The sequence below is a fragment of the Brachyhypopomus gauderio genome, chromosome 6, assembly GCF_052324685.1.
Source record: "Brachyhypopomus gauderio isolate BG-103 chromosome 6, BGAUD_0.2, whole genome shotgun sequence".
Lineage (NCBI taxonomy): Eukaryota > Metazoa > Chordata > Actinopteri > Gymnotiformes > Hypopomidae > Brachyhypopomus > Brachyhypopomus gauderio.
This window is the reverse complement of record NC_135216.1, coordinates 7,946,627-7,962,114: the sequence shown is the minus strand read 5'-3', so window position 1 is coordinate 7,962,114 and position 15,488 is coordinate 7,946,627. Positions and strand designations below refer to the sequence as shown.

The window sequence follows — 15,488 nt, the reverse complement described above, 5'->3', positions numbered from 1 at the left end:
TACAACCAGCATCTTTGCCAGTGGCCAGACACTGAGGCAGTTTGAGATCGTGCAGAGCGGAGCTTGTCCTCTCTACCAGGTGTTTCTCAGGAGGACATGCTGATAGGAAGTGGTTGGTATGTTTTAATCTCTTAAGGTTTCACCTCGGTGGCCCCATACTGCTAGATTCAGTGCAATGCTCCCTGTTAGATGTCGGTGGCCGATTTTTAAATGTATCTCTTTTGCTGACGTCAGTAATTTTGCAGTGGCCAAAAGCACTCTTAAAATCTCAATACAGAAAGCCCTCAAAATGGCCACCCCCGAAATTGAGGTCATATTGAGGAGTGTTTTTTTTTTTTTTTTTTTTTTTTTTGGGGGGGGGGGGGGGGGGGTTTGGGTTTTTTTTTTTTTTGTTTTGTTTCTCCAATATTTTTATGTAATTTTTTTTCTATTTTATTTTTTAAATAAAATTCTTAAAACCGTAAATGTGCCATTGTGCTCATTACAAATTTATTTATTTGTACTGGTTGTCTACCAGTTTGTGTAGACAACTTCAGAAACGAGCCTGTCAACTGGAGTGGCTCTGCTAATCTGCCCCTAGAGGGCGCACTCGCTCTGTGCTCTCACCAGTTGCTAGAGCGCTTGGGCTTTCGTGGTTCATTCTAGAAACCCTCAACTACCGTTGGCTTTGATGAAGGCATTTGTGTCCTTTTCTCATTTGCTGCCATTTCCACGTTAACAAAGATTGAGAGAAAGAGCTGTGTGTGGTTTATATATTCATGTGCACTTTTCTAGTCCTTGAAGGAACGACATTGTAAGCTGTTTATGTAATTAAACTTAATTAGGTGTAAATCGAGAGCTTATATACAACATTTTTGGGTTTGTGGATTTTGGGGGGTTTTTTATACCCTTTTTAGTCATGATAATCACACCCATTTAATCTTGTGTAGCCTATACATGTGTCATTCATATGGATTGATTCCCCCCAGCCCTATACAACAATGTGACAGACAGGCCTGTCTTCATGTGCAAAAGCAGCTCTCCAGCATAATGAGATAATCACATACAGACAGACAGAAGTCAAGATGGCACAAAATGATGGGGGGAAGGACAGAAAGAAAGAGAGAGAGAGAAAAAGAGCATAAGCAGGAGAGAGAATGTGAAGTCTCCACTGCCCCGTGGAGACACGGTGAAGGAGTCAGAGAGAGAAGATGCCTACAGAAGTGGGATTAGTGGGTGGAGGAGAGGGGAGAGACTGAATCAGTCTCCTTAAAGCCCTGTTAGAAGCCACTAGAGGTAATGAGCTCCTGCAAACCTGTGGAGGAGCCTGGATCATCTCCCCCCCTGATTAAGAGCTCGAGTAGGATCCTGTTTATAAGTGATTTTATGCTGTAGTTAACATGGTAGATTTTGCAAATGCAAAATTGGCGTTGCTGCCTCATTGGCAGACGTGCTAGTGAAAATCACTAAAGTATCAAATATGTCCTCTGCATATTTCCTCATCGTTGTCTTGCTTTATTGAAAATGATGGGGGTCATTTTCTTAAGCCAAACAAGCATTCGATTTCCCACTTGCTGCTAGTGGTTTGCTACTTGAATTCTCTCCCCTCTTGCACCGGTGAGCCCCCACACACCGTGAACAGCTGGGTTGGGAACAGGAGACGCTCTACTAAGCTGCACTAAGCTGCTTTCAGGATGTTTGGCTGGCTTGTGCTGCTTTAATAAAATTCAAGTTTAACACTGTGACTATGCACAGACGGGCAGCTTGGGTAAAGGGGTTGGGGGAACGGTGTAAAGTCTTATCATTAAATTGCTTTTGCTTATCTCTGCTTCAAGTGGGGGGGTAACATATCGATGACAAGTGAGAAAGACTTAAACATGTTTTAATGGGTAAATTTGAAGGAAAAAAAAACTATAGTCATAGGCATATGTGTCATTTGTAGATTAGATTTTGCTTTACAACACACTCTTGATCTTTTAAGAGTAGTGTGGGTAGTGGTGCCCTCTCTGTAAGCTGTACCGCGGGCGTTTCTTCTGGGCCGGGCCGGATGTGTTCACCAGGCCTGGTGCTGTAGACGGGGCCTGAAGCTGCTGGCAGAGAGGACCCAGCTGCAGGGACCCAGACGTCTCTGAGCATCATTAGTACCTTCATCTCTGAGCAATGCAATTAGGTGCTTGATTATGTCTGCAGGTGAACAATGCGTGATTAATTACTTGTGTATCAGTCTGGCCACGCACACAAACGCCGTGGAGAGAAAATGATGATACTGATTTTTGATGGTTGGTAATGGGCACCTTCATTGCGTTTGAAACCTTTTGCCCAATGTTTGTACTGTCTAACTGCACATGCAGTGACACACTGCAGTATAACTCCTGTAATTATGCAGACAAGAGCTGGAAAAAGACACGAAGCCTTTATTGTGATTAGTAAGATCTTCTGGCAAAGCTCAATTGGGGAGTAAAAAAAAAAAAAGTTCAGCAAGTCCTTTACAATTAAAACATTGCTTGGAACTTCAACGTGCAGTTATAGAACTCCTTATTAACTCAGAACATGGACAGGTCTGAGTTGCCCCAACATGTGCACCCAAGAGATCACTGCTTTAAGACGGAGACAATGTTTTGAACGGTGCCGCATTAGAGTCATCGCTCCGTGGTTCCGCTGGGAGACTGAGCTCTGGTTCGGGTGCGCTGCAGTGGTCACGGGTAATCTCAGCCAGTCGGGCGAAAGAAGTTTTAAAAGTAGTCATGCGAAATTCCAATTAACTGCACCCCTCTTCATCCTTCTGCTGAAAATATGACAAGCCAGGGACCAAAGCACTTCTCACGGGAGATTCTGATGAAGGGCTCGTTTCTCTCTCTGCTTGTTACCATGGCACCAACCTGCACGTAGAGAACACACGTGCACATGCAATAGGTGGTTATTCAATAAATACAATACAATAATGCAACACATGCTTATCTTGCCTGTCTATTGCAAGTCTAATATTTGGTGCCTAACGATCTATTAAAACAATACTTTCTTTTCTGTATGCGTGCTCCCTAGCGAAGTATAAGGCACACTGACAAATGTTAAGGTGTATTAACTTAGTAGAAACCCTTGAAAACAAGTTCCATCAGTATAAACATTCAAATGTTGAAGTTTAGATGTGTGATGAAGCAAGCGTCACGGTTCCTAGCTGAGCGCGCGAGCGAGGCTGATGGAACTTGGTGTGGGGAATTAGTGGCCAGTGAACTTCAAGGCGCGTGCATTGCAAAATACAAGTCCAAACTGCGGTGGTTCAGCAGGAGGGAGGATCTTGTTCTTCAATCGTTCACACTTACCTCTTCTCTGGGCTAATTTCCTACTCAGCCGTCTCTCGGTGTATTATTACTGCACATCTGTTTTCGAAGTCACTCGCATTCGCGTGCACAGGGGGTCTTTACTTTAGCACGCGCCCATAATGTCATGGTGTCTTCCTAAATCGACTTTCCCCCCCATCCTATGAATCCGTTTGTACACCATGAGAAAAGTGAACAAGCGATCGAGACCTTGTTGGCTACAGTCAGCACGCACGCACACACACACACACACACACTGCGCTTTGCCGGAGTCACTTTTCCGCTCGTTTGTTACATTACTGCGCGCGGTTCCTGGCCAACCATCACCGGATCTTGGCTCTTTCCTTCCCATTTCCCTCATGATTCTCACCTTTAGCACTCCTTTGTTGACTGTCCGGAGTGTATGAGGCCGGTGTGCTAACATGTTCTTTCACGGCACCTTCTCCGAAGTGCGCGTGGATTCGTTTTAGATACAGTGGTGTGTGAGCGCGAGCGTGACACGCCAGTCACTCTGGAAACTGTCACTTTCTAGAGTTACTCCATTTCTGATACTATGGAGCTGCGTTTGGGAAACATTACTTTGGTTTGGTTCTTAACATTACTATTTGAAATATAATCTAGCCCTGTTTTTCTTAATCACCCTCAACATAGTGACTACTAACCGCTACCGACTGGTTATGACCAGAAATTCCTGACAATTCCTGTTTGGGACTCTAGCAGAAGCTTTTATACAGATTATTACTGACAGGACAGGGTCAGTAGGTAAGATGGGATGTCACACAGAAAGCTTTCTGTGGGAGAGTGTAGAAGAGTAAACTCTTAGTAGGACAAACCACTACCCTCCTGCTGTTTCATCTCTTAGACGGCTGTTTGATATACAAAGCTTTCCGGTCTCCCTGATTACAGCATTACGCCATGGTAGCTAGGGGACTCTGGGTTCCAGCCCATCATCCCCATTACTGGGGCCGACTAGCGATGATACCTAAAACACTTGAATTAGATTAGGTTCACACCACAAAGGAAAGGTCATTCTCGCACAGTGGCAGGGCCATTAATTTAGGTGTTTTTGTGTGCATGCATGCTCGTGCCTGTGTATGCGTGTGGAGCTCTGCACATTCGCGCGGCTAATGAGATCATCAGGGCATCTCGGTGGGCAGACTCGCCGGAGTCCTGGTCCGGCGGAGAGCCGCGGTTTCTGCCATCGGAGGGGTCTGGCGTAATGGATGGAGATTGATGAAGTCCCACAGTGCTCGTTTGAAATGGTGCACTGTGCAATATGCTTCTTCGTCCCACCTATTTAAAGGATGGTTACATAACATCGCTTCCAAGGATGCTTGTTGAAGTGCGAAAATCCAAATTTAGTGCTGCCGGGGCTTCCTTGACGCCTGCTTCAAATGCTCTGGTGTGTGTGTGTGTGTGTGTGTGTGTGTGTGTGTGTGTGTGTGTGTGTGTGTGTGTTTTGTCAGAGCTCAAACAAGTCCTGCAGTAATGTGATCAATGGAGAGCTTTATATGGTGATGCTAGAATGTCACTCTAGGATATTATTATCTTTGGTGATGTAATTACCTTCAGAATGTAATTACCTTTCATATATAATCAGTTTCTTGCCGAGTGCACTGTGTAGTTCACCTACAGGTGCTCACCCCTCCCCTCCCCGCACAACCCCTTATGTGCATCAGCCGAGACAAACCCGCAGACCTGTGGGTCGACTTCAGGCCTGGTGTAAATAAATTGATATCTCTCACTACTGAGAGCATTACCCCCTTTCCACACACTCTACACCCACTAATCCTCCTCTTCCCGTATTTGTTCATAAAAATAGGCTCTGAAATCACCAAGGTGAATGAATTCTCCAAAGCAGATTTGAGCAATGTTGTACATCACATATGGATGGGGGAAAAAAGTTCAGTATTAAATGAAATGTAGTCTGTTTTAATGTTGCAATACCGTCGTATTTGCCAGTCGGCGTTACCTCAGACACTGACCGCTGAGCTCAGAATTGGCAGCGATCACTTGTTCTCATGATTAGACATGCTGGCCTCCTTCGTTCTCACTATCACTGCAAGAAAACATCCTCTGGCCTTTCGAGGAGCACCGTACACTCCAGCATACACAGGCCAACACCAGCTGCACCGATGGCCTTTGCACAGACAGATAACGCTTTCCTGGAAAATATGCAGATGAGTGTTAGAAAAAGACGGATATGCTAATTGGAAAGGTGTTCCTAATTAGAAAGCTGGAAAATGCCACAAGGCAGCAGGCGTTGCGAACTGGAACACCTCTCCCAGGACTCCTCTGGTGGACCTGCGATCTGTTTGTGTTTAACAGCATGTCCACGGAGGACTCTGTGTGACCCAGTTCCTTTGGCAGGCCAGTGGACTTCCTTCCTACCGCGGTTCCCTCAGTAAGCACTTCGGAGCTGACCTTGAGAGTAGAGCGCAGAACTCTGCTAAAAGCTCAGAGCCCACAAGCCATCCGGCTCCGTCTAAAGGATGGATCATTAGAAAACCCTCGAAACCTGCACCAGGAGTCTGAGACATGCCGCCCACTCTCTGAGAGACAGAGAGAGACATACTGCATGAAATCTCAATCAGGATTCTGTTAAATGACATTTTAATAATGTGCTACCCATACACCAGCATGCACTTATTTAAAATGTATACATTTATATATATCTTAAAGTAATGCTTAACTTAACACACAGATTAGTAACCATACTTTCATTACGCTTGTAACAGCTTAGCTGAGTTTAACACAAAACTCTACACCTTCTTCCACATAGAAAACTCAGGTTGAGCTTGTTTCCTTGTTTCCTTTTGTTTTCCATTGTTTCTCTCTCTCTCTCTCTCTCTCTCTCTCTCTCTCTCTCTCTCTCTTTCTCTGAGCTGAGTTATCTGTTTTTTTTTCTTGTGAGCTACAGCTGCTGGGCTGATGGTTCTTTCTCACGTGCCCTCTGCCTCTTCCTCTCCTCTGTCCCTGCCTACTTGAAGATTTTCTGCCTCCCTTTCTCTCTCTCTCTCTCTCACACACACACACACACACATATCATGGAGTCATTTTAACACTTTCTCTCTCTTTCTGACGCTCTCCCTCTTCCTTCCTCTCAAAAACACACTCATGCTTCCTCTCTCACCCTAGCTCTCTCACTCTCCCTCCCTCCCTCTTCTGCCCCTCCGTTCTCCCTCCATTCTCCTCCCTCCCTCCCTCCCTCCCTCCCTCTCTTCCTCTCCCTGCTCTGTGCCTGATTCCCTCTCCTGCTCTCACTTCATCATGTTGGCTGCAGGATGCTGCGGGCAGCCGCTCTCTCTCTCCTGCCGTCCCGCGGGGCGCCCCTGGCCGTCCCGCCGAAGCTGAGCACCCACCCGGAGGAGGAAGAGCGAGACCAGGACCAGGAGGACGAGGAGGAAGAGGACGAGGAGGAAGACGAGGGCGCCGGGCTGCAGGCGACCCCCATGTTGCACGCGCAGGCTGCCTACCTGCTGGAGGGGGCAGAAGACATGGGCTTCACGGCGGCAGGGCTGAAGTCTCCCGACTGGCTCTACGAGTCGTATTATCGCATGAGCCAGCAACACCCGCTCATCGTCTTCCTCCTCCTCATCGTCATGGGAGCGTGCCTGGCTCTGCTCACTGTCTTCTTCGCCTCGGGACTGGTGAGGGAGATCCTTTCATCTACCTGTTCCTCTTGCCCTCTCTCTCTCTCTCTCTCTCTCTCTCGTGTTGCCTGAGTACTTTGCCGCACTTCTCATTGTTCTCGTTGCTCTCTTTGTCTCGTTTTTGTCTCGCCTTTGTGTTTTCCTCTTAACAAGTGTGAAGGAACGGAGCTCCTGAAAATGTTGAAGAGAGTCGTCGCAAAAGTGTACCGCTGAAATCTAGCTCTGCCTGTCCCCGTGCGCTTGAGAGAGAGAGAGAGAGAGAGAGAGAGACTCTCTCCCCTTCTCCTCTATCTCTCTCACTCTTCATCTCTCCTTCTCTCACAGTTCTGTACGCCGCTCCGTGTGCTACATACGTGTCTGTTACACCGGACTGCGCATCTGTACATGTGTATGAAACGCAGTCTGTACCCGTCTACCCGCCCCACTATCCTGTGCTGTTATTCCAGGGGGACGCTGGGCACAATGTCAGGAAACCAGCTGTAGCCATTGAACAAACTCACTAACGAGACAGAAAACACAAACTTCACTTCATCTGGAGTTTTGAGTGATTCATTTTCAAAACTGTTTCAGTCCCCCTCTGCCTGTGCAGACTGGTCTGCTTATCTTGTTTTTACAGAGCTTGAGGTTTTGTGTTTTTTTTTTTCCTCGAGGCTGAGGTCTAGTACGGCATATTTATTCCCAGATGCTGTAATTGTTTGACTTGTGCAGTGGCCTTAAACAGGAAGAAGGGGCGTATAAAAGGCCAGGATTGCCGTAGGATCGATTTAAATCCTTTTGAAAGTGCTATTGTGTGAGTAGAGTAGATGCTGAGAAATGTGAAATATTAGCAGCATAGTATTTGTTACAAATGAGCCTTCAATTCTGTTGAAGTGTTTAAAAACCAGGATGTGTACATGTAAACATGTTAGTATCCTCTATATTTAAGCTTTTTGTTTTGTGTTCTCCCTTGTGTATGTGTAAATTGTACCTATAGGATTGTGCGTTTGTGTCTTATTTGTGGGTGTGGTCTGTCTCAGACGTAGGCGGGGCTGCTCCATGGTGAAATGTTTTTGTGTAACTGAATTCTAAAGCAGGTTGAGTTTCATATTTATCAGCAGTGATGGGGCAGAGATGGGCACAATTTTTCACTCTGCCAGATGGGGCTTTTATAAGTGAGATTTGATTTCTAACGATCCAATCAAATCCCCCTATCCCACCACGCACCCACCCACACAAACACACACATATACACGCACACGCAAGCACACACACACACACACACACACACACACACACACACACACACACACACACACACACACACACACACCTTCCATCCTTTTGAAATGACACTGAGGCAAACCTTGGACCAGGGCCATAGACCCAAATTTCTACAAAATCACACACGCACACACACACACACACACACACACACACACACACACACACACACACACACACACACACACACACACACACACACACACACACTCTCTCACTCATTCACTGCTGACTCACAATTCATTTTCTTTTCAGAACTCAGCTTGTCCGTAGAGGCGGTGTGGATAGAGCCACTTAGCTCTTCCCAGCTCTAGTGGCTCTAGCCGTAGCTCCGGGGAAATTGTGCCTGCACTGGCTTTATTGGCCTGGGTTACGGAGTGGTGAATACCTCATAAACCCAAACCCACTGCTGGGGAAAATATTCCAGTGCTGGTGAAGCAGGAACAGGCACCCATGCTGCCTGGTTTCCCCACAGAGCAAAAAAAAAAAAAACTCCCCATGATGCAACAGCGCTTTATCGGACAGCGCGGCGGATTGCACGGGCCGATCCAGAGCGCTGCTGGCTCCCACTGGCTCAATCTCCTGCTTCACACCACGCAAACCTTTCCAGCTCCAAACGTCTTGTTTCTAGTCACTGAAATCCTCCTTAAGTCAGAAAAGCCTTCTATAACAATGGCTGGAGAACCAGTATTGGTGTTAAATAGCAAACAGTTAAAAGGCACAGAAGGAAAGTCTAGTTTTTTGTGGAAGTAGACGATGAACTGTGTGTCTGGGTGTTTTGTCTGTAGTTTTGTCTACATTCTCTCTCGTGTCTCGTTGTGACAGATGATGCTACTGAATCCATTGCCGCGTGCACACATGTCCGTTCAGCATGTGGTGTGAGCCATGTGTTGGGGGGGGGGCACCACACACACACACACACACACACACACTGCATGTGTCCCTCACCAGCCTTGAGCTTCGCCGCATGAGAAGTGCTCGTGGCGTCTTGTAGACGAAGTGTTAATGGTCTCTGGCTCCTCCTCCACTCCCACGCATGCATACACGAAGCGGGCACAACAACTCAGCCAAGCACACACACACACACACACACACACACACACACACACACACACACACACACACACCCATGCGAAAGAAGGAAGAAAGGCTTTTGCCACTGGAACCACTGGTTGTGCGCTGTGGTTTGAGTGTTCAGGAAGCTGTTTCAAAGTGCTGATGGCACATGACATTTTTTACATTCCTGATACATCAGCAGTTTTGTGGTTGCATCTTCCCCAGCCAAACACACACACACACACACACACACACACATACACACTCACAGTTGAACCCGGCGGGCGAACTAACAGGATGGCTCTCTACGGTAACAGAGCGACCACGTATAGGGGATTGAGTGCTCTTGCAACTGCAAGGAAGTGGGTTTAAATGGATAAAAATGAGCTTAAATGGCCAATCGCCTGTCTCCGGGCCCTCTCTGAAACGGCCAATCGGCTGTCTCCGGGCTCTCTCTGAAACGGCCAATCGGCTGTCTGTCTGTCTTAGCCAAGGAAGTGGAGGCTGACATGCAAGAGCACTTCAACCTCAAGTCAAGAGTGATAAAAGACGAGGCAAAAAAGGATCTGAAATCTGGGGGCTAATCATGCAATCAGCAACCTGGCGTGCTGGCTGGATACTGAGACACGTGTGGCATGCTCACGCCAGCTCGGTCGCGCTCGGGGCTTCGAGTGTGTGTGAGAGCCCCGGGCATGTCTTCCTTTTTTAATGTATGAGAAACATGAGGGCTGAGTGTGTGTGTGTGTGTGTGTGTGTGTGTGTGTGTGTGTGTGTGTGTGTGTGTGTGTGTGTGTGTGATTGAGAGAGAGAGAGGCAGCACCAGCTCCTGCGGTCGTGATTGAGATTCAGTGTGTGAGTGTGTGTGTGTGTGTGTGTGTGTGTGTGTGTGTGTGTGTGTGAGTGAGAGTGTGCGTTTTCCTGATACTGTACCGATCCCGGGGGTGTCTCCCCTCACGGCTGGTGACTCATTTGGCCGTGATGGTGTTATTTTAGCCCAACTCTTCTGGCTCGAACTCTCATTCACTAATTAGATCAACCGTATACACAAGACCATTTACCTAAACGAACCAGAGGCATCGAACATATGCTCAGAAATGACTGACCAAATGTCATTAGTCTCATTATGACTGATGGTCTCATTTCAGGGAGGGTGTGACGTGAAGTGTCTGGATCAGACTCCCTCCCCACTGTGTTCTTCCGCTCTGTTATGGGGACTGCCTGCTTCTCCCTGCTGTGACATGAGTCCGAGTGGGAATAAATCCTTATACATTTCACTGTGATACACACACACACACACACACACACACACACACACAGAGGGAGATGTGAGTGTGAAGGAAGATATGGTACCTCAGTTTATTGTTATGTCATGTCTAATGGTCTGTGGTCACTATCCACAGTTTATAGTGTACATTTAGTACATCTTTATTGTGAAGCACTTTGGTATAAGAGTACTACACAAATACAGATGTACTCATTTATTTATGAGACGATTAGTCTCATCAGTATGTTAGCTGTCCCTCAGATAATCTGTGTTAAGCGCTCGTGATCTCTATTGACGTGCCATAGCAGTTTGTTGAGAAATATATTCATCTAGGCTCAGCTCTCTAGACGCCCTGTGAACACGTGTAGCTGTGAGCGTTGTTTGCAGTGTTTCTGTCATTTGTCTTTTAGCAGTAATTCAGATCTTTTCACACGCCCCTCCCCCCCAGGATATGGAGGACCACGTGGCCTTCCTCATCACCGTGCCCACCACGCTGTCCATCTTCTTCGCCATCTTCATCCTCGTCTGCATCGAGTCCATCTTCAAGAAGCTCCTCCGCCTCTTCTCCCTGCTCATCTGGGGCTGCCTGGTTGCCATGGGTTACCTCTTCATGTTTTTTGGAGGGATCATCTGTCCGTGGGACCAGGTGAGACCAGGGGGAGCCGTCGTGGTGTTCCTCTCCCCACCTCCACATAGCAGCTGAGAAACATCTCAGCCTCGCGAGACACACACGGTCGGTCTTCCATCGCTCACGTGATCCTTTATTTATTCAAATGTTCACGGGATGAATCCTGTTCGTACTCACAGTTGTTTGTGAATTGTAGCATTTTGAAGTAACTTCATTACAGTTCACTTTGATGATTTGTGCTAGGGTAGCACTGGGGCTGTGTGTGTGTGTGTGTGTGTGTGTGTGTGTGTGTGTGTGTGTGTGTGTGTGTGTGTGTGTGTGTATGTGTGTGTGTGTGTGTGTGTGTGTGTGTATGTGTGTGTGTGTGTGTGTGTGTGTGTGTATGTGTGTGTGTGTGTGTGTGTGTGTGTGTGTGTTTGCAGGGGGAGGGTGTTTTTCTGAGCTGAGCTGAGTATATGCGCACTGCAAATACTGCAAAAAAGACAGCATGATCACAAGTGCATGTCGAACAGCAATTATGAAAATGAATATGCTCCGTCTCTCTGGCTGTAGATAAATACAATGGTAGCCACAGACATACAACAAGATCCTCTCCATTCCTCTCCATCTCCCTCTCAGCTCACCTTTCCTGCTCCTAAACATCTCACTCTTTATTTCACACCTCCTCTAAGCCAAACTCGGTTATGTGCCACAAGCCCCAAACAGCACCTGATGCGTCTTCATCTTCAGCACGCCGTGATGGTGAACTTGGAACGCGTGTTTACACGAAAACGCACGAACAGACCCTGAAGCAACAGGGGCCTGGTCTCACCAGTGCTATTACTCAGGCCCAGTGTCTTATTACTGTGATAATAGCCCTAGGAGGGGGCCTTTCATTCATGAGTTAATGTGACCATCTGAGTCATCTGAACTGCAGGCTGTACATCACTTAATGGGCGAGAGGCATCTTGGAGATGAGCGCTGGAGTATATACGCTCCAGCGCGGTGCCGTGATTCATGCGGCCCGTAACACTTCACGAGAACAGCGAGGAGAGGTGTGTGACACGCAGGGAGCTCCACGTGGGGTTTTGGACCGGCTCCCGTAAGCGGGCGGGCGTGGCGGGCGGGCAGGAAGTGGTAGAGCGCCGGCGCGTGGATGTGGACCGACACAGGAAGCTCGTCTCCTGGCGGGTGTGAGGCCTGATGGGAAACAGGATGATTAAAGGGGTTGATTAGCTTGGGTTACGTTTGGCTGGGCCGTCCCCATCTATCCAGGCTGACGCCGCCACTATTTGAGAGCGTCCAGGGCTTTCCACTGGCCTGAAGTGAGTTGATGTCTGTGCAGGAAATCTTAAAACAGTTGTTATCTGAACATGGACCAAACAAACAGGATTCTTTTTAGGTAGCATTTTTCTTGCTGGTGATTATGTCAAGGTTGTTAGACAAATGGTGACATATTCTAATTTGCTTGATATATTTAATTCAGCCACAGCTTTCACATCATGTCTAATTTTATCTCTCCTTTCATCTCAGTTTGCTTCACTTTCTCTTTACTCTCTCTCTCTCTCTCTCTCTCTCTCTCTCACTCTCTCAGAATATTAATACCTGTTGGTGCTTCATCATGGAGAAACCTGTTCTGTTATCATATCCTCTTCATTTCTCCCTTTGTCTCCCACTGTCTCCATTGGTCTCCCTCCGTCTCCCTTCCCACCCTTTCTCTTTCTCCCTCAGTCACTCTCTCAGTGCTACATAGGAAAGCAGAAACCATGTGAGCTAACCTTTCATCACCTTGCCCAATCGTGTTCCCAGGGCAGTCGTTTCATTCTAAACCAGCTTCATCAGGTCTCGCCCCGACCGTGTGATCCCGCCTCCACGGTTCCCAGTGAGCAGCTCGGCTTTACTACCTTTCTACTTCCCCTCTGCTCACGCTCCCTCTGCTCACAGAGGCCATTATGGCCACTCAGGAGGGTTTAGCATTGACGCCGGACGCGCAAATAACACCGATGGAAGAAAACGGCTCGATCTGTAACGTGGTTCCGCTGGCGATCAGGTAAAAATCCAGTGGAGGGGGCAGTTGTGTTTGTGTCAGCACGCCAGACTGCTGTCAATTGCCTTTGTGTTGATCCTCGAGGGGAACGAACAAGAGGCGGGGGCTTTCTGCTCTAACAAACACACCGACCGCTGGCCTTTAGAAATAAGGGCTGGTGGTCAGCGGAAGTTCATGGAACAGTCAACGGGTCATACAGCTTCACCTGAGTCCTCGTGTCTCCGAGGAGCCGACAGCTGATTGGACAGTGTTTGTTGTTGAAGTTGTCAGCGGCAAGCAACGTGACTATTGATTGGATAAAAGTTGTCAGCAGTGCTTTAAGCCCTTGCTGGTCCAGAGAAGATTGGAGAGGGACTTGAATAACAAGTGTTCTGCGTTGAGATAATTGCAATGTTGCCACGTCGATCCCTCGGATGGATATTTATAAACAAAAACCTTATGTAAGCGGACACTCCGCTGATGATGCGTGGCCAGTGTGTGTAAACAGAGGAAGGGCTTTGATTGACGTTGATTGACAGCTCCTCGTACTACAGGACAGGAGCCGTAATGAGCAGAGCTGTCATGGCGATGGAGTCATCACCCAGCATCGCCACGGCGTCCTTAATTATGCCCTCACTTCAGCGGTGATGCCATGCCGATCGGCGTGTCCCCACGAGTGGCTCATGTCAGTTCCAAGTGCCAGAAAAGGAATTCGAGGACACCTGTCGAGAGCGCGGGCCGTGATTGGTGGAGATGAAAGAGCTCAGCGCGCCGCCCACAGCACGCTACTGCGGAGACCATGTACCCCAGGCAACGGGGTCTGCGTTAGCAACACGCTAAAAGCCAGAGGCCTTTTTATGCTGCTCGAAAGAAAGCTCATAATCAGACCCTTTAATCAGGAGGATAGAAAAAAAAGTGGATCTTACCCACCTCCCTCCAATCAGCCTGGGGCAGAGCTAGAGAGAAGTGTGTGGACGCCGTGGGCTGGTGAGGACCCTCTGCTGCCTTTAATTAGAGTCATTCAGTCCTAATCAATGGGAACCCTGGAGGCTGTGTTAGGCCATTATTTCCGAGGTGTGGGAGAATGATGGGGGGGGGGGGTTCTGGCAGGGGTGAGAGAAAGAGAGGGAGGGGCACGCAAAGTTGAAAGAGAGAGATGGAGAGATCCGACGGCTGTTTTTCCTCTTCTGAAGGTGGATTTTAAAAACGTGCAGATTTAGATGTCTGGAGGGGCTATTAGGGAGGGAGGTTCTCATGTTGTCTGAAAATAGGAACGATATCCGATTATCATTGAGTTCAAAATGCACATATATTACGGTGTTGTGAATGAATCATTTAGAATGGAGGGAGGGGGTTGCTTTTGTTTGCTTGTTTGTGACCTAGCAATCAATTTCATTATCATTAATACAGATCACTTGACTATAAGACACTTCAATCCACACATACACCACTCACTGAGATTTCAGGATGAATCTAAAAGGCACTATAACCTTTACAGGTTAACTTAATGTGACTTCCTCTAAACATTTGAAAGCCCTTGTCCAACTGGTCAATGTTTCAGTACTTTTTGCTGTTCTCTATCAAGGAGATTATTGGCAAAATTCACAACAGGTGTTTGATCCATGAATCGACCAATACATTTCCTGGCTCAATTAGAACTGGTATTTAAACAGTCCTCCTCATCCTGCTGTTAATTTTTTGACTTCACGAGACCAAGACAACACCTAACACTTGATCTACAGTCTCTCTCCATTGTGAAGCTTCCAACAGGATGATCTCAGATGGCAGTGGCCACTGAGCTTAGAGTGTCACAGAGAGTCATCAGCAGGCTGCAAGAGAGAAACAGAGAGACTGGAAGAGTCACAGAAAGTCATAGAAGTGGACGTCCTTTGGCCGCATCTCACACCGATGACCACTTAATTGTGTACAGTGAGCAGTGCTGTTCACCCATGAAAGTTTATTCACACTGAGCAGAACAATGGCCACCAATGATGTTGGAGACGTCAAGGAGAGTCAAGGAGAGTCAAGGAGAGTCAAGGAGAGTCAAGGAGAGTGCTGTGATGTTGGAGACATAAAGGAGAGTCAAGGAGAGTCAAGGAGAGTCAAGGAGAGTCAAGGAGAGTGCTGTGATGTTGGAGACATAAAGGAGAGTCAAGGAGAGTCAAGGAGAGTCAAGGAGAGTCAAGGAGAGTCAAGGAGAGTGCTGTGATGTTGGAGACATAAAGGAGAGTCAAGGAGAGTCAAGGAGAGTCAAGGAGAGTCAAGGAGAGTCAAGGAGAGTGCTGTGATGTTGGAGACATAAAGGAGAGTCAAGGAGAGTCAAGGA

At 47.5% G+C, this 15,488-nt stretch overlaps 1 protein-coding gene and 1 long non-coding RNA gene across 9 annotated transcripts in view; one reads left to right on the top strand and one right to left on the bottom strand.

The window, feature by feature from the left end:
• Nucleotides 1-1,844: 1,844 nt before the first annotated feature.
• On the bottom strand, nt 1,845-6,910 carry LOC143516692 (uncharacterized). The gene is made up of 2 exons (XR_013131757.1): nt 6,773-6,910; nt 1,845-5,461 (listed from the first exon to the last, which is right to left on the bottom strand). It is a non-coding gene; the product is annotated as an uncharacterized LOC143516692 (long non-coding RNA).
• The window catches only part of adcy2b (adenylate cyclase 2b (brain)), a 43,745-nt gene continuing 34,540 nt past the window's right edge, over nt 6,284-15,488 (top strand). For 2 of the 8 annotated variants that reach the window (XR_013131755.1, XR_013131756.1), the window contains exons 1-2: nt 6,285-6,946; nt 10,978-11,175. Coding sequence is in view for 6 of the 8 variants with exons in the window: in XM_077008464.1 (XP_076864579.1) it covers nt 6,581-6,946; nt 10,978-11,175 (564 nt within the window). In the remaining 2 variants the exon portion in view is untranslated. Of the gene's footprint in view, nt 6,947-10,977; nt 11,176-15,488 lie in introns of all 8 variants that reach the window. The other 6 variants (XM_077008463.1, XM_077008458.1, XM_077008460.1 and 3 more) reach the window with 4 other exon arrangements.